At 35.6% G+C, this 21547-nt stretch overlaps 3 protein-coding genes across 6 annotated transcripts in view; 1 reads left to right on the top strand and 2 right to left on the bottom strand.

Moving 5' to 3' along the window:
• Positions 1-46: 46 nt before the first annotated feature.
• On the top strand, positions 47-16899 carry LOC136341522 (cytosolic carboxypeptidase 2-like). Of its 4 annotated transcripts, none has more exons than XM_066286603.1 (16): positions 47-743; positions 3635-3940; positions 7786-8018; positions 8070-8222; positions 8273-8502; positions 8555-8701; positions 12724-12979; positions 13518-13798; positions 13855-14242; positions 14298-14389; positions 15004-15202; positions 15668-15823; positions 15890-16035; positions 16085-16219; positions 16297-16410; positions 16539-16899. In XM_066286603.1, the coding sequence occupies exons 2-16, from the start codon at positions 3892-3894 to the stop codon at positions 16774-16776; spliced, it is 2817 nt and encodes a 938-aa protein (XP_066142700.1). In that variant the 5' UTR covers positions 47-743; positions 3635-3891; the 3' UTR covers positions 16777-16899. The 4 variants fall into 4 exon arrangements, with proteins under 4 accessions (XP_066142700.1, XP_066142680.1, XP_066142711.1 ...); XM_066286583.1 differs by having other exon boundaries at positions 16085-16246; XM_066286614.1 differs by having other exon boundaries at positions 16085-16246; positions 16297-16451; positions 16539-16663.
• LOC136341531 (pyridoxine/pyridoxamine 5'-phosphate oxidase-like) lies at positions 16889-20263 on the bottom strand. The gene is made up of 5 exons (XM_066286645.1): positions 19996-20263; positions 18308-18407; positions 18186-18251; positions 17126-17331; positions 16889-17071 (listed from the first exon to the last, which is right to left on the bottom strand). The coding sequence occupies exons 1-5, from the start codon at positions 20124-20126 to the stop codon at positions 16948-16950; spliced, it is 627 nt and encodes a 208-aa protein (XP_066142742.1). The 5' UTR covers positions 20127-20263; the 3' UTR covers positions 16889-16947.
• A 220-nt stretch (positions 20264-20483) lies between these two features.
• Positions 20484-21547, bottom strand: part of rk (rickets) — a 71641-nt gene continuing 70577 nt past the window's right edge. Inside the window, exon 20 of the mRNA XM_066286522.1 lies at positions 20484-21506. Within this exon, the coding sequence (XP_066142619.1) occupies positions 21060-21506 (447 nt within the window). The 3' untranslated portion in view covers positions 20484-21059. The remainder of the gene's footprint in view (positions 21507-21547) is intronic.

The raw sequence follows: 21547 nt of genomic DNA, 5'->3' as shown, positions 1-21547 counted from the left end.
CCTAATTTTCAGGGAAATTTGGCTTCATTTCAAATGGATTTTTTCAAATTGACAAACAGAGTCGTGGCTGCCTAAGTAACAACATTTCAATCACTGTGTTTAGGACTTAACATTGAGGGAGAACTGCCTGTTAGGATTATAAAGCTTCGTTTACCAAAAAGTTTCCAATTTTCAATGTCTCATAAACAATTATTTTTCACTAATTATGGAGAGCTCCCAACTGGTTGCCACTGTTGAATAACGGCTTCCTTATACTCCGTTTCATCTCTTTTTAATTACTAAAAATAACACATGAGGTTTAAATCAAAATAATTAATCAATTTGAAGTAGAAAAATCGAAAATTAGTCCAGGCATTTTCGAATTCTAACTGATAAGCGATAATTGACTAACTATCTGGTACAGTTAAAGTTCTTTTAAGAAGTCTCGTTAGACCTTTGCTAGGGGTTACATTCAAAAGGCTTTAATTGACTGTAAAATAATTAACACGTTTCCAGAATAATCTTGAAAGTCAACATCCGGACTAATATAAAGATTCGTCATCGACACAGAGTGTAGGCCAGGTGCTTGGTCAGTTGCCAGAAAATGACCAGAGAATGTTTGCCAGACACTTAAATTTATGTTTTTTCCACTGCCTTCCTTCCATTATGTTTTCAGTCGTGTGCAGAACATTGTTTACATGCAGTTCTAATTACTTGAATTAGCACGGGAGTGAATGTTTTCGAAATTTGAGATGTAGGTGTAGGTAAGTGTATTTGATGTCATTATGTGTAAATCAACAGAAATTTCCACTTGAGAGTTGCAGGTTACTGAACTGCCTATTAGTTCCTTTAAGTATGTGAGTTTAGACTAATATCTTTCAGAAAAATTTGCTGAAAAGTTTTCCCCTTCCATCTTCTCCAGAACGAAAATTTTTCTAATCTCTCTTGATCCAACTGAGGCATCTTCATCCGTCCACCGAGAATGAACCCGTTTTTTTTTTAAGAATACCAGATCATTCATTAATGACCCCTGTTAATACATTATTTTTCATTAACGCATAGTTTTGCAAATTTGGTAAATTTCTTGCGATTGCTGTTACCTTTCAACCAATCGCAGCGCTCTGTGCTTGACACGTGATCAGTATCAATGATTTATGAAAGTTTTTTGACATTGTAAGTCCACTTGCTACAGATTAGTTATAATCGCGTTGATTCAGACTAGTAAAACTACTTGTTTAATAGAAGTTTTATGCATTTTTTACGAGAATAGCATTTTTTTAGGTCCATTCCTTTCCTAGGCCTTCATTTGAAAATTTAAATTTATTAATTTGCACCTCCCTCTCTTCACCTTCATGATTCGGGTTCTCTATAGGGGTCGAGTTATTGCCAGTTAGATATCTCCAGCAGGAGAAACCCTTCCGGATTAAGGGAATTTATTTAAAAAAATATAAGTATAACCAATTCGCGTAAATGATGAAAAATTAAAGACAATCGCAGATAGTCATTACTGATACTTAAACTTCATTAATTCTAATCGATAACCCGCAAAGGAGACAGCTGGTGAAAAATTAAACGCCTGAGGCAGAAGAATGTCGAGAAACCCCCTTTCGGCGAGGGAACTTTCAGCGAGGACCGAGGAGACGTCACGGATTTGGACCTTAGGCACTCAAGAGAGTGAATTGTGTTAAAAAGAGGGCGAATTTTCCTGAAAAAATCGGTCCAGATCCACAACGATGGCTGAGTAAAAAGCAATATTTTCGCTTGATTTAGCTAGCTGAAATTAAATCTGGCGACGCAATAAAAGCGGGTTAAGGAATTATAAGCACCGAGCTCATAAATACTTATAAAACACTGAATTTGTTGATGAGTAAAAATTTCACACAGGCTCGAGCACGCGCCTTCATTTTCCCCGAGGTTGCGCCCCCCAAAAAATGTAAAACTCCTTTTGGCCGAATATTCGCATTCTCGTTCACTTCGTTAAGAAGTTTCCTCACGTTGCAATTTGATTGAGATCTAGTATTACTTAACAGTGAAATAAGGCACCACTTTGATAAAAAAAATATGGTGGATTTATCTATAAAACGAAAAATCTTTATTTATTCTTTCAAACGAATTTAATCGCGTTCAAAGTACTCCTCGTCCGACCAAACGCCCTTATGCCATCGTTTTTTCAATTCTCGAAACAATCAAAGAAGTCTTTTTCAGTAATGGCCTTCAATAGTTTATTTGATTCGGCTTTTATCTCCTCGATCGAGTCGAAGCGGTCTTTTGAGCTTGTTGAACAGCCAGAAGTCCAACGGTGCTAAATCAGGCGAATACGCTGTTTTTGGAACGATATGGGTGGAGTTTTTGGCAAAATTTTCTCGAAGAACCAGCGCCGTGTGGGACGGTGCATTCATTCCGCAAACAAAATTTAATGCAAATTCTTTTCTCAGCAATATCAAACATATTAAAAATCTTCTACTCGCTTTTGTATGTTTACAAAAACACCTCTAGCTTTGCAACAATTGAGTATGTTACCGTGAATCTTTACGTAGACATTACAGAGAGAGTACTACCAAGTTACAAAAAAATAATTTTATGATTTTATAGTACCCGCGAAGTTTAAATGAAAATATCACATAATTTTTTCGTCATAATAATAATTCGTAAGTTGTCTCTGATTTCACTGTTTCAAGACCCATTACCTGTACATGGAATAATGAATTTTTGAGTTTGGAAGATTATTTCAGGTTTCTTTAACATTCATCTTTACTCGAAACGGAGTCGAAATTTTGAGATACTTTTTTCTTTTGACATTCATACATCAGACCGGACCAGATTGCCATGTTGTTGGGCTCTTCATTGCGCTCAAAGCTGAGGGGGAAAACAGGATTTCTTTTTGCCAAAAAACTAACTAGTAATCCTTACATTCCTCATCCACGCACGAACTCACTTTACGTGTCCAAAATGCGTTATAAACTGACTCTCTGCCAAGCAATAAACCTATTTCACTGTCTAATTATAATGGGACCTCTTTCATAAATAAATTACAAACAATGCTTTTCTGGCAAGGCAAATATAATAATACAACATAAGTGCCTAATTGCTTGGCAAATCATTCTTCGCAAACTTTGTATGTTCAAAGCTTCCTAGAAATCAGAAGGTCTAAATATCTGTTTCGTGTCAGTTTAAATTTAACGTCCTACTGGGTGGTTTGAGTTCTGAATTATCTGATTTTTGCCATACTGTTTGTGTCAGTTCAAAATATTTACTTTGAGACCAACAGAGTTATCATAATGGTCTGACTTGAATCACCTTCGAGTCGTGGCAATCCTATTTCAATGGAGTATTTATAAAAGTGAGTTTTCTTTCGTTGGACAGCAGTCAATGAAAATAAACGCTTCATAAATTTTCTGGCAAACAGAAACTTTGACCCATTTTATACCGCCCAAGAGCCCAAAAATCGGGAACATACCTCAAAATTTGCCTGTCCGAGGTACGAAATAAAAAGTTTTACGACAAAAAAAGGCATAAAATTTTAATTGGTCTTAGCTAAAATTTCTAACCCGATTTCTCGACGCTCAACGCAGTTGAATGCACAAAAGAAAATGAAAAACATCCTCAAGACATCCCCAGTTAACACCATAAATATGCATAAAAGTTCTTGTTCCAGATCGTTATTGACTGGAAATCAAGACCATTGTCCCACAAAACCTACAGTTCGTCTAACCAACGTGTATTATTGATCCATCATCAATTACCATGGAAATGGAGGAAAGCTGGCCCACCGCTTGTCAGACATAACCGAAAAAGTTGCTGTCAGTGGGGCGAGAAAGCGCGCCCCTTTTAGACCACTTTCCCTGCTCATTCATCACCACACGAGGAACTAGACGCTACCAAAATGAAGAGGTGATAGAAGAAGCAGGAAGAATGGAAGGAGTGGCGTTTAGTTTGGAAAATGAAAGTAATGGAGATACAGGTTAGTGATGTAGTGTTTTTTTTTAGGATTTTTGCTTAGTTTTCGTCGATCTTTTATTCCAGTTCGATTCATATGATCGAGGTAAAGTTAGTTTAGGTCAAGGTTAAAGATATATTAGATACATACAGAGTGAAAGAAATTATTTATTATGTCTTTCCACAGCAAAAAAGCTTGAAGAAACAAATTCAAATCATTTTGAGATATTTTTTGAGTTTTGAGTTGATTTGAAGGAATAAGCCTCAAAATTTGATCAGAACTCGTTATCCGAAGAAGCTCTTAATGACTGTTTAGTAAAATTACTCTTTACAGAGTAGTCCCTAAGGGTGTTTCCATATTTACGGAGCTAATCCCTTAGATTGTTCTAACACGAAAATCTTATATAAACGTATGTCTTAAAATGAATTGTTACCGAGTTACGGCGCGTTAAACATTAAGAAAAAGAGAAATATTTTTCTTCGTATTTTTTGAAAATGGCACAAAATATTTTATTGAAACTCTGTGTACCTGCATAGTAGTCCCAACAGAACGTCTTTATTTTATTTAAAGAAAAACGCAGTAACTATAGACGTGCGTGTGCATTGCCATGTTAATTCTTATAAGGAAAAGCGGAGTACGCCACTGGTATTTTCTAAATTGGATAAATTATAACAATTATTGAAAATGACCACCATTTACCACAATACAAGCGTTCATTTTTTTTCTCATGTACTCCTGACCATGTTCAAAAATATCAGAGGGATTGCGAATTATCTTACACGACTCCGCTATATGATGTCTTAGATGATCCACAACTAATGTTTTTAAGTGTCCTCATAGAAAATAATTTAAAGGATTCAATACCCGAGATCTGGGTGGTCACGAATCGTCCTGGTCTACTGCTCCTACAAGTGCCCAGCATATTCACGATTCACATATTCGCTAGCTGGAAGACTGAAATGCGCTAGAGCCCCATCATCCATAAACCATAGCTGATTTCTGATCAAGATGGGCACATCTTCAAGCAAGATGGGTAGTTTATATTTAATAAAATGACGATAGGTATTCCGTTCGGTAATGATGAAAATCATGAAAAGAATGTCGGGGAAAGTTTGCCCCATCGGTAAAAAGAATAAAGCCGCTAAACCTGTGATATTCTTCAATTTTTTGAAGTTGCCACAGGCGAAAATTTTTCTTTGAAGAAGTCAATTTCATCTCTTTAACAAATTTACTATTATTTTCAGCATATATTTTTAACGGGAAATATACTTTTTTTCCAAAAAACGACTTATCGTATCAAAAAAAAAGACGAGAGATTTTTCTGGTTTATTTTAAATCGTTATTTAAGAAAATGTATCAAATGTGGAAGATACCAGTGATATGCCGCCCATTCCTCCATAAAAGTTAACATGGTCTTATGCACGTCTATGGTTAGAGCGTTATTCCTTAAATAGAAGGGAAATGTACTGTTTGAACTACTGTGCAGCTGTACCGAATCTCAATGAAATATCTTGCGCCGTTGTTAAAATATCAAGAAAAACTGTTTATTTTTCTCAATATTTAACATTCCACGTCCAAACGACTCGTTTTAGGACATGTTTATATAATATTTTCATCTTAGAATAATCCAGAGAATGAGCTCCTTAGATATTGGAACATCTTTAGGGGCTACCCCGGAAAGATCTTCTTTTATTATACCACCTTTTGGCAGAACTAAATTTAAAAAAAGTACCTTAATAGACAGTACCTTACTGAAAGTGAGAAATGCGTAAAGATATGTTCAAATTTCTACGAAATTTCCATATTTTGAAAATGGCAAAATGTGTTGAAGTCACCTCACATCCTCTAATGATAAATTACCGTTTTGAAGGCAAATGTTTTGGCTGCAAAAATAAGGAGACTTTCTTGGCAATTATAAAAGTTTAACTGAGAAAATTTAACATTGATTTATTGATAATATGATTTTTGGCACATATGATGGTTTCCTTGACAATAAATCAATACTTTTCTGACGCAGCAACTATCGCTCAGTGCAAGGGAAAAATCTCTTACGTGCACCTCAAAACACAAGAAATTTTCAAATATAATGAAGTCAAATGGGCCACAATATTGGTCCCCCTATGACGACACGATTTACGACCAGCGGCGTGTCGTTATTTTCCAAACTCCTCTATACCGGGTCATTTAGAAAGTCCTAGATATTTTTTGAAATTGTAACTAATGTTTTTTTTTGTATAAAACAAAGTTTAGATTTCTGCTAAACGAATCAAAACTCCCCAACGTAGACTAAAAAATATATTTTTTGCGATTTGCGCTAAAAGTCATCGATTATTTTGTCTTTCTATCTTGTGAGAAAAAAACTTACATCTACGCATAGAAATTATTTATAAATTACAAAGCGACAAAGAAAAAAAATTACATTCGAAAATGCTCCAATAGAGGGGCCGAAGGGAAGAAGTCGAATTGTCTTATTTGTCTTGGAAGGCAGAGAGAGTTCAGAATGGTCTAGTCGTGACGATCGTCTTTCCGATTGGCCTGATGGTCTGAATTTGTTGTAATCTTCCAGTTATTCTTGTCATCTATGTACGTTCGCATAATATTAGTTTTAAGACAATCCAACAATCCCCGTTAAATTGGCTCAAATAGACAAATAAAAACGCTCCCAATGAAAAAATATGATCCCGTTTTACCTGCTCACAACTTGTTTTTTTTCCATATTCTTCTACGTTAATTCAAACCAAATATACAAATACTAGAAATTTCTATTCAATTGGAGGAATTGAGGACCTGAGTAGTTGTGCTCTGAAATCCCCGTCATACCACGACTCTTTCATTGTCATCACACAGCATCGTTCTTGGTATATTGAATTGCAAATGAAGCTCTCAAACGGAATTTTGATTAATCATCCCAAACCTTTCCATTTGAAGGTGACTGTAAAAGGGAGATTTCAGGATAGGAAAATTGCTGGAAAATCATTTCCATGGCACTTGAACGCGGCCCGAAATATCACAGACCAGCGAGGGTCGAACTATCAGTTTCCTCCCTTGTTGTGCAAATAACTGTTGTGTATTTATGACGCATAGTGAGCAATTTTTTCTAATTTATAGAGAAGAAGGGAGAGGTGTTAACTAGAAATTTTTAGCGTAAATTCTCGCCTAGAAATGAGCAGGTAAAAAGATTTTAAATTGCTTTTTGGCAAAATTGTCATATTATTAAAATAAAATCGACCATTAAATTTTCTAGGTTTTAAAATTAGGAAGGCATGTTATTTTAACGACCTAAATTTGTATGGTTGCCTGCAAAAACTGTTCATTACAAATAGCTGAAAATTATGAATAATTAAAATCGAACGAATCACAAAATATACTTTTCATTTTACTCGTAATAATTAAGGCTTCGGAGTATCGGAACTTATGAAAACAAATTTATTTTATTGCCAAAACCAACAAGGCTATAAATACCTATTAATTCCCAACTTATACGCAGAATGGGCGTTATTGATCTTCCAACCTTAATAAATATTCCTATTGTCAATCTATAGCACAAAGCTCTTTTGTGTTCTGGATTTTTTCACTACAAATCCGACTTTCGATGCTGCCTCGAGGCATGATAACAAACACCGACTTTCTTATGATCATCAAAGTTAAAAGAAGTTATTAAACAAAGACCTATAAATACACCAGTGTTAAAAATAGGTAATAAGCATTGTTGAACGTCAGAAATGCAAGTTGAGCTATTGTAAGAAGTTTCCGCGGAATCATGCCAAGTCTACATCATCGTTAAGCGGATTTATTACTTTAATGGAAGTCATGTTTCATAATGCATTAAAGAGTGCATTCCGATGAATAATGCAAATTTCAAATTGTAGAATTGGAGGTAAACGTGAGGACCCTGCAGGCATGTCTGTTCCCTCCTCAACTCACAACATCCAGCAGTTACTTTTCTAACTTCTTCGTTAAGACTTGTCACAGTGAAGTCAACGAGGACGATGAAGAGGTGAAGATCAAGATCAAAGAGTCGTTTTCGCTCAAAGAAATATTCCCTGCTGCTCGAGACACTGCCTTCGTTTTTCAACCTCCCAGATGGCCTACGGAATGTCAAGTAAGCTCGATTGATTAGTTAAATCACTTCATGATTAATCAATACAATCAGGTATTAGAAGAAAAAATCAAACATATCAGCTACATTCCTCCTTCTTCTGAACCATACTATTCGGTAACGGGCAGTGAAGTGCAGCCTAAACCCTCTGGGGAGGAATTTGGGGTTATAGTTTATCAGTACACCCCCATAAGTGCTGTTAATTATGTAAGCGAGGATTCTAAAGAATTTGCTTAAAATACTGGAAATTTCATCAGTTCAGTAGATCCAGCGTTGGAGGAAGCAGATATCTATTGTCTTCTAATCTATGTCCCGAGGACGATAGCCTCCAGTTTGAATCCAGATTCGAATCTGGAAACTTGGCCAGAGCCATTAGAATTAGTCCCAATTACTATGAGCTGCACCTCAGATCGGATCTGTACACCAACAGGCATATGCAATGGTTTTATTTCAGAGTTACCAATATGAAGAAGAATTTCTTATATCGGTTTGTTATAATTTTAAAGTTTACGGCGTTTAGGATAAGGCATCTCTTGCAGGTTTTCGATAACAAATTGTTCCAAAGAGGGAAGTTTGTACAACGAAGGAATGAGGCCTCTTATGTATTCTAAAAAGGAAGCTCAAATGCATTTGATCGGTTGGAGGAGGTGCGGACAGAATATTACGTACTTTTGCAACGAAAATGTGTAAGTTGAAATGCAATTGGCAATTGCAAATTGGTTTTGGTCTGACCTCCACAATATTAATGGAAACGCTTATTGATTTCCGTATTATCATATGTATGCAACATTATCCAATTGTTAAACGGAACTGCTGACTGGCAACATTTGATAGTCACGAAGAATTCTCATGGCAGCGCCTCTTTGTTGCCAATCTTCGCTCGATGACTTTTAATAGTTTGAAGTTTTTATTATTATTCATTTTCCCCAAATAATTACGAAATATTCCATGAATAATGCATCCAATTTTCATTCTGATAAAAATCAATTAGTGTCAAACCCGGGGGTTTTGCTATTCTGAAAGAGTTTCAGAGGATTCTATCAAAATATAAATTTTCGTTTGTTATTAAATATTTTCCTCAAAAATAATTACGAAAAATTTCATATATAATGTCGCTGGTGTAAATTATTGTGGAAATCTAACAGTCTTAAATCCAGAAGTCAAGGAGTCCGTTCTGCAAGAAATTTCAATATTTAGACGTTTTATATATTTTTTCAACTATTTTCCGTGAACAGTTATAAGATGAAGTAGAACTGACAACAATTTGACTTGGACGTGAATGATAATTACTTTTTGCTGTTCAACTCAACGATCAGTGCTCACTTTTTAAGCAAATGTTTCTATGGAAATTATCCTCCTGGTATAGCACTATGTAGATTTGTTTTTTAGCACTAAAAATAGCGAAGAAAACGGATGTTTTGCATTCGTTTAGTCATTTTCTCGTTTTTCATTTACTATTAAACCCTCAAAAAATTCTCCCAATTGGAAACAACCATTTCCGGCACTTCAAGAAAAAGTCGATTATTTGCAATCGATAGACTAAAAATCATTGAGGAAAAACGCTGTTTTGCATTGGCTTAGCCAGGAAATTTATTATTTTATTCTAACTTTTACGAAAGTTTTCAGAGCTAGAAGCACAACTTATAGGAAGTTTTCGGGGCGAAACGTTGACTAATTTCTAACATGTATTTTACTTTCCCGAGATTTCGGTCTTACACGCGTCTAGTTATTCCAGATTTAGATTGAATATTTCAAAGCTTAGAAGGAAAAGTATGAAGTACATACCAACATTAAAGGCATTAGCGTAGCGTGGTCCTAAAAGAAGATAAAAATTATTTCGAAAAACTGTTTACATTCTTCTATAGATTACATATATGTCCAGATTTCTGCCCCTCCCGCGTCTCTATACGTTCTAAAGCTAATCGAAAAAATATCAATATTTAAAGAGAGTTTCATGCCCTACAGATCGTAGTAAAAGCCTTGCCATAGTATGATTGAAAGAGAAGTTACGATTTTTTTTTAAGTTGCTCATTTCCTAATATAGATTCAACTTCATCAGGCTTCCGTCTCACAGGCTTCGGTTTATTCCAGAATTAGTTTGAAGATTTCAATATTTAAAGGGACATAAGACAAAAATGCACTACAGATCGATATAACAAAATATTGATAATTCAAGAACAGTTACGATTTTTTTTAAAGTCGTATGGTTTTTGACATAGGTCCTGTTTCCAAAGGTTTCGGTGTATCACCCATATCTTGCACGCCTTTTTTGTTCGTAAATTAATTTCTCTGATCTAAAATTCGTTTAGTCCCATCAATAGCATTATGTGCCATCCGACTTTTTTTATAATGGGAAAAAATGCTTTTTTTCACCCAGTATTCCAATGCCGAAGGCGATCTTTAAAATGTCTGGAGCTCGGTGAAGAACTTCAGGCAAAGAACTTCAATTGGAAGACTTTCATTTACACTGAATACTGTAGCACTTCTATCCCTCCTTTACCTCGTCATCCTTGAGTCACTTTTTGTACAGGATGCTCTTCAGAACTGGCTGCGGGTGCTGCGGGATCCTGCTCAACCAGTATCCTTTAATTAGTATTATTTCACTTGATTTCAGCTCATTCCATCACACACAAGATTGAGGTGCCGTTGAATATATTTTTCGGACAAAAATATTCTTGAAAGTGAACAATATACTGTTCAAAAATAAAAAGAAAAAAATTCTTCAGAAAGGATTAAAAGTCTATGAAGAACGAAGCGGTTTACATTGTTCCAGCAAGAAAAAATCCACTTTCGATTTGCCTTTCAGGCATCTTTTAAACAATAAAGGTACCTAGGACCCAATTCTAAATTAAAAAAAAAAATTAAAAAAAGTCTGAAACAAGCTGAATGATCCCTGTTTTGTTAAAACTAGCATACAACATTATCGCGTGACTAAAACGATTAATTTCTTTCAAAAGTTAACGGTGAACAATAATTGATCGCCTTTTCGCCAATTACCTCTAAACTTTGCCAATTTATAAAACTTCCAAGGTATATCCATATTTATTGCTCCTACTTCCCTTGTTCCTATTTTAGACTAATTATGAATTAAAGTTTTTATGATAATTAAGAAATTACGTACATACAGGGTGTATTAGTAGATCAATTTGCCAACCAGCGATTCATTATGTGAAAATAATTAGACTTTCCTCATGGCAATTTTTTCTTTGGCGATTTACACTCATTACATAAAGTGTTAAATTTAGTTAAAAAATTATTTATTAATAACTTGAGTGTTCTTTAACATATTTTAATGAAATTTTACAGCGTCGCATAGTTCGTTTAGGTGCACATTTCCTATGATTTGGGTAAACTAATATGGAGAAACGATGAGGAGAATGGCGGGTCATGTTCACGTTAACTCCCCCCCTCCCAATTTTTTTGCGCAAATCAATGATGCATTTGTTTAGTTATTCAAATTAATTGTTTCTTTATCTGGATTTCTGAATTCGCGTAAAAGTTTGATTCACAGCTTTCTTTAGAAGATATTTTAGCTTAATGTTCCCCAATAGGAGTCTTCCATTTTTTTAATGTCGAGAATGTAGTTTCAAAACACAGACAGTTGTCCACTTACTACCCGGTGTACTTATTAATGTCTTGATTTTCCATCCAAATCATCCTCATGCTAATTCCCGGATTGTTACGGACAATCTGCAATATTTCGGCATCTTGATATGGTTAATTAAATAATTAAATTTGAATACCTATACGAATACACCATTGGGTGCGCAAAAAATTTAGGGGGAAAACGTGAACACAACTCGCCAATTTCCCCATTGTTTCTCCAAATGTGTTTACCCAAATCATGGAAAATGTACACCTAAATGAACTATGCATCACTGCAAAATTTCATTAAAATATGTTAAAAAAAACACCCAAGTCATTAGTAAAAGCATTTTTTTTACTAACTTCAACACTCTGTATAATGAATATAAAGCGCCAATGAAAAGAGTGCCATAAGGAAAATCTAATTATTTTCGTATGAGGAATCTGCTGTTATTGGTTTTTCCTATTAATACCAGACACCCTGTATACATATCTAGCCGATAAAACTAGTTCGAGCTTATTGGAAACAACAAGAATAATAATTGATTGTTCTTAGTTTTCTCTATTACCCCCAAAACAGCACATTAAAGTCCTTATGATGTTACTCAAGTTTAGTTGACTCGTCCTGCGAGTTTGTAAAGCCACTGTATGATTTTCCAGAAATATTTCCGAATCAGTCCCTGCGTCCTTTTCCCTGTATAAATAAAGCACTTTAACATCAGAGTATTTGTTGGCCACCGGGACGTTGATGTTGCCGTCAGGCTCCTCTCCACTTATAGGTATAGCAGTGGCATAGTATCGAATCCCCGTTTCCAAGAACTCTGGAAAGGTCTTGGACTTTTCCAGACTGACTATCTTGAGCGATCCGGTATCCCCATTCGTGGCGTCCACGTAAATTAGATCGGAAATCGGTTTGGACAGAGGCATTGGAATGTTCGGTGAGGTGATGATGTGACACTAAGAATTTGACAAACGACCTATGGTGACAGATTTGATTCGATACCTGTTGGTCGCATTGTTGGCAATTGAATCGGTTTATTTTTAATTAGAGATATTCATTATATTATGACGCAGTTCGAATCATCAGGTGCTACTTGATGATCCAAAATTCCTTGAATTCCAGAGCTTCCGAAGATCCGGATCAACCCCAAACGTACACATTAACTTTCACCCTAACTTTTCCTCATGAAGAGGACGAAGTCTATGTGGCCAACTGCTACCCTTACACGTACTCGGACCTTCAGGACCATTTGGCCGAAATAAGGGCTCATCCAGTGAAGCAAACTTATAGTACTGTACGTCTTTTGTGTAGGACTATGGCTGGCAATGACGTGTATTTCGTCACAATTACTTCACCACAAGTTCCTGGCGAACACAAGGTAGTTAATCCTAATTACGAGGGAAGTCCTAAAAGTATCCGACGCAACACTTAAAGAAAAAAGAAATTTAGAAAATATTACATTATTTTTCAACATAGTTTTCTTGGAAATCGACAGACTTTTCCCAGCGATGTTCTATGGCTTCTATACCCTACTTGCAGTATGAATCTTGGAATGTTTCGGAATAAGCATCAACCTTGGATTCCTCCTTTCCATTATTGGTAAATCTCTTTCTACCGAGCCATTTTTTTTAGTTTGGAAATAGAAAATAATCTGAGGGGGCTAAATCTGGCGAATAGGATGGGCGAGGAAAAGTTAGAAATCAATTTGACTGATTTTGACCATCGCGACGACGGAAGCGTGGACTGGTGCGTTGGTTTTATGAAACAAAATGTTTTCTCGTTCTTTTGTACTTTCTCATATCAAATTGTTGGTCAAAATTTTAACAAAAAAGTCGCCATCTATATGTCAGGTCGGATACGTCTGGGACTATCCTCGTAATTCGAACTTCGTAACTATTTATTCTTAATCATCACAGAAGAAACGAGCGGTGGTGTTGACTGCTCGGGTCCATCCAGGAGAGACTCCCTCCAGCTGGATAATGAAGGGAATTCTGGATTTTCTCACTGGAGATTCGAGTCCTGCCAAAGATTTAAGGGACAAGTTTATTTTCAAGATAGTTCCAATGCTCAATCCCGATGGTGTTATTGTGGGCAATAACAGATGCTCTTTATCTGCTAAAGACTTGAACAGGCAATACAGGACTGTAATGAGGGATGCTTATCCTTCAATATGGTACACTAAACTTATGGTTAGAAGGTGTGTTGTTATCGGAGCTTCAAAGAAAAATTTCGTAATGTATCTATAATTTAAAGGTTGTTGGAGGAATGTGGGGTGGCTTTATACTGTGATTTACATGCCCATTCACGAAAGCACAACATTTTTATATACGGTTGTGAGAACAGGAGAGGAGGAGATAGAAGACTGCAAGAGCAAGTTTTTCCCCTGATGCTGCACAAAAACACTGCCGATAAGTTTTCGTTTGAAAGTTGCAAATTCCGGATTCAAAAGGCCAAAGAAGGAACCGGTCGGGTTGTTATGTGGATGATGGGAATTGCCAATAGCTACACTCTAGAGGCTTCTTTTGCAGGCTCTATGCTAGGAACTAGAGCTGAGACCCATTTTAACACTCAGGACTACGAGCAGATGGGAAAGTCATTTTGCCAAACTCTGCTGGATTTCTATGACGAGGACCCCAGAAAGGTAGGTCTACGATTTATTTTGTGATAGTTCTGATGATTATTGATTTGACTTTTAGGAGAAACTTCGAGTGAAAATAATCGAGCGGTTGACCAAAGAAGGGTCAAACGCGGACGAACCTACCAACATCCCTCTAAGCGATTATTCGAGGTATAGGAAAAAGTCGAAAGGCAAAAAGTCGAAACACCCACCCTCAGCACCTTAGACACACAAAACAATCCCACTCACTCGAGTAAAACAACTTTTGGGTCGCAAGAAAGATGGTAAAAGTATGTTCTTGGTTTGGGTTTTTTGGTCTTCTTTTCTCATCCACGCCCATCTCTGTGTTGTCGTCTCTTGCTAGAAAATTTTGTATTGATAAATACTTATGAACGAGAACCTACGATTTCTCATGCATACAAGAGTTTGCCAAGATCAAGCTTCAAAAGTAGTTTTGCTTTTGTCCTGTTCGAGTGTAAAAGCACCTCACCACCACTTTATTTTGAAGGATTTAAACTTTTTTTGATAAAATTTTAGATCCTTCATCAGCACCCATTGCGTTTAGTGTTAGCCAAAATGCCGAAGCTGAACATGCAAATTTTGCACTCGCAGTATTGCACAGTGTTTAAAATTCGAGCTCAACGATCGAATTTTAAACACTGAAAAAAGGTTTTCTTCATGTTTATCATCTAGAAAGCTTTTCTGTGTACACCCACTCTTAGCACACCCATATAATAAATTACCCCCTTCATTAATATACTAATTTTTTAAAATTATTTATTTAGTGATGATGGAGACACCTCCAGCAGCAGTGATGAAATGGGTTTTGAAGAAAAAAACGAGGACGAAATCCTCATTCCTCAGCCACCTCCACCATCGCCAATTTCATCTAAAAGACCAGCGGGACCATCAAAATGCTCCCCTCCACGTAAAACTAAACTAGTCACCTCCAGAAGTCCTGGAGCTCCTAGAAAACCTTTACCGGTGAATAGAAAATATGACTTGGAAATTAGGGAGTACACTCAGTATGAAATAGATCACCCTGAGTGCGATTCGGAACCTATAGTAGAGCAGCGAGTAATTTGGAGCAAAGCTCAAAAAGCACAGAGTGTGGTTGTGTTAGATATGCCTCAGGCATCTGATAATGTAGAACGGTCGAATAGTGAACATGGCTTACCTTGCACCGCAGATCGCGAGCTTTAAAATATGATTTTGAGCACTAGCACTAGAACTTTTGTAGATTTATTATTTCTCACTATTTTGTGTTCTTTTGAGATAAATTATTGACAATTTGTATGTTATGTTAATTTACCTTGACTTTTATAAAGACATGACATCAGATTATAAGCAACATTATATTATTTATCATTTGATTCTTATAGATTAGCTACAGGAGGGATTTTCCTGTTTAATAAATTATAAGAAACTTTGAAAGTCTAATTTTCGTAGATTTGCAAGGCGACCCTTAAACTATCCCTTTCTGATAAAGAGTATTACAACAGCAGCTCAGAGACTGAAGACGAAGAAAAGATTGTGAAGACCCAGATAAAAATCCTAAGGAAGAAGAAAAAGAAAAGACGGAAATCTCGAATAAAACAAAAAGAGGTGGGTAGTTATATGTTCAACTTCCTGTACGTCTAAAACTTATTACTTCTGGAATATCAACGTCAGCCTCATCTCCAAGAGCACTCAGACAGCGAAATAACATACAAAAGGACCACCATAGGTAATACAAGTTTGTCCGTGTTTGACTTGATTGCCAGTGACAAGATTCCAGCCTCCCAAACTCCTGTGCGAGCGAAAACACCACAATCTCGGTATTAAATATCGCTAAAACACGAAAAAATTCTTAAACGCATTTTTAAGGATTTTGGTGGAGAAAAAAAATGATATTACAAAACAACTTTCCGAAGTCCAGGCGAAGCTATACGCCCTAAAACGGAAGCTTTGGTTCGGAATTGGGCAAGGGGATTCTCCGATTTCATGGGGTAACAGTCAGATGTTAGTATCCAGTAACAGTACTCAAAAGTATTCTATATTATTCATTTCTATGATTTATACTATTAATCATCTTTTAGGACAACAAAGAAAACTCAAATGAGAAGAGTTTCAAAAGCCACTGAAAAGACTGTAAAAAAAATATCAAAACTCAGCACTGAGAAGATAGAGGGGCCCACAAAACTTCAAAATGGGTATACAATCATAACACTAACACTACCACTCATCACATAAAGTTAGTTTTATTTTATCACCACATCTCATACATTTGTCTTTGTTGAGATCCCACAATTCTACTCAAAACAAAATTAATAAATTTTAGGATAAAGCGTCAACAAGCAATATCCTGGCTATCCGTAACTGAAAGACCGTTGAAGCTTCGGAAGTCTAAAAGCCTGTCAGACACCATGAGTATGTTATGTGAGAAGGTGAAAGATATAAGAGTAAATGATTCTCGGTCTATAAAAGGCGAGAAAATCAAGAAAAAAAAAAAGAAGTGCAAGTTTTCCAAAAAAGCCAAGGCTGTAAGTAATGCGAAGATATTTGTATCACCCCAATGAGACTGACTGTAATTTTAGTGATGGAGAGGGTGGACTGCAATTCACTTTTCTTTATTGTATTTGGGGTTTTAGATAACTTTTTAGTAGGTATTTTTGCAAATAATAAACGAAGTTTAGGATAAACCTGTAACTATTATTAACCCTCTTCAAAATATTTCTTGGTATACAATGTTATGCTGTTAAATGAGTATGGGTCCATATTCCTGAAACGCACTTAAAGAAAACCCTATCTGCTATTTCCTCATCATGCGAATGGTAGAAATCGAATGTTTTGGGTACGATTTTGTATTCCACTCTAAAAATAATTGGTTTACACCTACAGAAATTAGAAGGAAATCACATAGTTTACAAATGTTCAGGTGGATTTGCTTCTACTTCATTTCTAGATACTTTAGCCAGAAGTGCGTCATGTAGGGTGTTCAAATCGTCCCATTGCACCTCAACGCTTTGCTCAGGAATGAGGAAGGCTCTCATTTTTACATACAAAGGAAATGAGTTGAAGGTTTCTTGGGTAATTTTAGTTTTGACTTTTTCAGCAGTTCCCTCTATGCGAACCTTGAAATAGATTAACAAGGCCTCTAATATATTCATAAAGGAAATACAGAATTGCAAATAACAGGTTAAAATTACAAGATTGTACAATAGAACGAAATAAAGACGATACGTGCATCTTATAGATATGTCCTCTTGTCCAGTTGCAAATATGTTCATTTGATCTAACCATTATTACACATGGGAGCGGGCTACTGGCAGGTGCCCGATTACGGGCAAGAACTTTGAACTGCTGCTCAGAATTAGAATTTACTCATATGCAATTTGCCATAAGTTTTAAGTCAAAAGTCGATTGAATCAAAATAAATGCACCACATTACGTGGTCCGAACTACACTGGGCTAGTCGCCAAATATATGAGACATACAAATTCGTCGTTTCAACACCAACATTCAATGACTTTTGGAAGGTAGCTGAATGAACTTAACCAACCAACTACCATTCACGCGTTTTACTATGAGAAACAAAATTTTTCTCTTTTGAATACGAAAATTTTACAGTTATGTGTTTGTATTTAAACAACGTGAATCAAGATTTTGTAATATGAACATCGGATGGGCATTGTCAAGAACCCGGATACAGAAATAGCCTTGAAAACGACAAGTTATCCTGACTGATGTTAGCGAAAATGCCCAGCTTGCATACGTTTCATATCTTATTACCCCCTGAGATCAATTTGTTTCACCCTAATAGCGAGATTATTGCTGCAACTTTGCTTACGCGAGACGTGATAAGCCCAACGCTCTGGCCTATTGGCCAACATTTGATATAAGAACTTTCGTGCTTCTTGCCTTTGTGTCAACATTATCGTCATAATTCGTCACAATGCAAAATATCATACAGCCTATTAAAAATTACCTGTCGCAATGTATTCCCATCTGTATACACGAACGGGAAACAGGCAGCAACTTTAGGATTTTCTTCCTTTATCGAATTCATTTTATTAGGTACTGTTAATAATCAATTTTTTCTTAACTTACCATTTGCCGAACTTTAGGACTGTTACGATTTGTGTTGAACACCAGCCCATCTTCAGTCAAGTTTTGAAGGACTATAAATCTGTTTTTAACATCTCCGCTGCTATAAAAATATTTAACTTAGCATATTAACACATTATTAATATTTTACTTCAAAACAATACAAAATATTACGATGGTATTAACTTCTCATAGAGTTGGAATCCTGGAAATCTAATTTATTCCTTTGCAGTCGTATGTCTGATCTCAGCCACCACAGCAAAGAACCGTGCTAATCTTATATCATATTTGTCGGAATAATATTCGGAACATTCTTCATAGTTAAGAAAGATTATCATACTATCAAAGATTAGGAAAATAAACTAACGAATTTACTACGTGTTGACCGTATATTTTCCTAACTGAATCTCAAATACTTACTTTCTGCTTCTAAGTCATACCCAGGCAAACCCAAATCCCAAACGGGTTTCCCCGGCACTTTGATAACGGTAATAGTAATAACCTCGTTCGACAGTGCTGCATCCTTAGATGACTGTGTCAGCTTATCCGTCTTACTAACACTAATATCACAATACTAAAACTTAACTACTAAATTTCCAACAATTTGATTTACGTATTGTTTATATTTTCTCTGAATGAACATAAATGTATTTCACGAAGCAATACGGTACTTATCTCAATTGGAGACAACCACCCTTAGTTAGAGCAGGGGCTGACGTCCCTCACTCGCTATGCAAGACCGTCCGAAAATTGATAGAAACACTTGTAGGTGATTTTCGACGCGGAGCATCTTTAAAATCAAGAAGACCATCGTCTTCAGATAAAAAGAAAATGCTTAATGGCAAACTATTATACATACATATATTGAAAATGTAAAGAGGAATGATTGCTGTGTATGTTCAAACAAGGAAATCAAGGATAGAAAATGGCGAAATAATTATTTTTGCGACAAATGTAATCGAAAATCAGGACTTCACGTTCAAGATTACTTTTAAGGTAGCACAGGAGGAGGAACTATAAAATATAATTTTTACATTAAAATGTCTCATTAAAACACATTATTCTGTAAAGTGTAGAAAGGAATTAATAGATCTTGTTTATCCTTCATAATCTTGCATATTTATTGTATCACTGTACTATTGCTTGTTCAACGAAAATAAATTTTGATTAGCGCAATGTCAATATCTAAATTTAATACGACCGCAAAGGGTTATTACATTTTTTTTAAAAGCACCGCCAAAGACTATTTTCCTTGTGTAGGCTGCTAAACGTAATTATCGGCCTTTTTTCTTAATTTATTTAATTCAAAAAAGAAACAAAATTGTAAAATAACTATAAAGTTTTCTGGACAATATGGCGAAGGACGGTTTTTCAACGTGTTTAGTATAGTTTCAGTTATTGATTCCATTATTGAAAAATTATTCAACAGAACCGACTATTGTAATATATCAAAGCAAACCTGTAGAAAATATAATATTGCATCAGGCAAATGTAGAAAATTTACTCAAAACAAATGAAATTTTTGCAGATAAAAGAAATTAAAAAATTGATAAGATAACCTGCAATCCTAATCTTTCTAATTTCCCTAAAAAAGCTATTATTGTTATCAGAAGCTATTTTATGTTTATTTTACGCCGTTTGTACGGTAAAGGAGGAATTTGTTTATGTTACGAATCATAGCTGGTACTTACTTTCCAGCTGTCGCCAAATTAAATATTACAGGAACAGTGTTATATCTTCGGAAATCATCTATCCAATCTTTTAGCAGATCTAGGGGACATTGATTGGGGAGAATTTCGATTTTGGCAAGTTTAGACGACATGGTTATTATCACTTTTGTTAATTATCTTTCTTCTACACAATAAATATTTAAAGAGAAGACAATTACACTGCTGGAAAGTCACACTGTTTACAGTTTATTATTAGCCACAATCAAAGATTAAGGAGTTTGGAATGTGTCAGGCTTGACTATTAGAGTCCGTCATTGTTGCACTTACGAGCACCGACAAAGAAAACTCAGTCCCCCTTTCTTACGTAGTAACCTTTTCATTATTACTCATAGATGGCCTCGGCAGACATCTTTGAACATTTTCTGTATATTATGGTGAACGAAATTGCCGTCGAAATGACAATCTAATTTTTGCAGATTTAATAAGAAATTTATTTATTTATTTCCAACTACTAATCATTTCCTACTTCTATCAAAGTTTATAAGGTTATCAACCAGTTATCACCTTCATTAACTATAACAATACCGCAAAATATTGAGCTCCCGCCCCTCGTGTATAAATATATCTTTCCTATAGCAAATCTATTCAATTCAGCTAGTTTATTTAATAATCATTTAATACATCTACTTGCTCATTATAAAAAGTAATAAATAGTTCAATAAATTATAGTCTAAAACTAATGAAATAAATTAATATCACCATTCACAGTATTACTTGAGTATTATTATCCTAATTTATTAAAATTTCTGATAATTTCTGACCCATATAAATTATTCGAACCCTCGTACAATCTCTCTGAGGGAAGGACATTCATTATCACTGATTATTGAAAAATCATTAAAGTGTCTTCAGCACCTCTTTATCTAATAGCTTAAATTTTAAATATTTATTAGGATATTTAAGTAAGAGCCTTTGTGGTTCAATGTTTATGGACCAGCTGCAGCTATGCCTATGGGTAAAGGCAGTGTTACTGGAGCGATGTACTCCAGAAATAAAAGATTTCATTACATTAAATACTCCTACTGTCAGCTAGAGGAACCAGCCTCAGAAGCTTGCACAACTGACTGATGACTAGCAACAAGAATTTCACTACTACTTACACCATTACTCACCCCACCATTACACGTACCATTAACCTGAACTAAATTTACTTCTGTAATACTACTTGTAATAACTTCATTATCACGCTCTGCGACCAACGTTTCGTTGGCAATGCTAATGGAGGTAGTGGCAATCTCCTTATTACCATCAGAAGCATTATTATTGTTCAACATCTCTGAGGTTGGATGGAGGGTTATAATGGACTGTCTACGGGTGGGGGTTGAAGGGGCTACGGGACTATGCAAGATTGCATAGAAAGGTTCTGGAGAATCATCATTTTCTTTGGCAGGACTTACTGCTGAGCTTGATTGAGCTTCTTCTTCTAACATACTGGTCTCTGCAGCTGATGGAATGGTTGTAAGAAAGCGGACCTATAAAAGGAAAAATTCATTTGTTTTAATATAGTTACAGA

This window comes from Euwallacea fornicatus, chromosome 1, assembly GCF_040115645.1.
Source record: "Euwallacea fornicatus isolate EFF26 chromosome 1, ASM4011564v1, whole genome shotgun sequence".
NCBI lineage: Eukaryota > Metazoa > Arthropoda > Insecta > Coleoptera > Curculionidae > Euwallacea > Euwallacea fornicatus.
This window is presented reverse-complemented; position numbering and strand designations above follow the sequence as displayed.

Coding starts and splice junctions, on each gene's coding strand:
- LOC136341522 (XM_066286583.1), top strand. CDS start 3,892: ATGGAAGGAGTGGCGTTTAGTTTGGAAAATGAAAGTAATGGAGATACA. Junction 8,223..8,272: donor CCATAAGTGCTGTTAATTAT/GTAAGCGAGGAT, acceptor AAATTTCATCAG/TTCAGTAGATCCAGCGTTGG. Junction 14,390..15,003: donor CCTCTAAGCGATTATTCGAG/GTATAGGAAAAA, acceptor TTATTTATTTAG/TGATGATGGAGACACCTCCA.
- LOC136341531 (XM_066286645.1), bottom strand. CDS start 20,126: ATGTCGTCTAAACTTGCCAAAATCGAAATTCTCCCCAATCAATGTCCC. Junction 18,408..19,995: donor AATTTGGCGACAGCTGGAAA/GTAAGTACCAGC, acceptor ATATTTTTATAG/CAGCGGAGATGTTAAAAACA. Junction 18,252..18,307: donor GTCCTAAAGTTCGGCAAATG/GTAAGTTAAGAA, acceptor AATTCGATAAAG/GAAGAAAATCCTAAAGTTGC.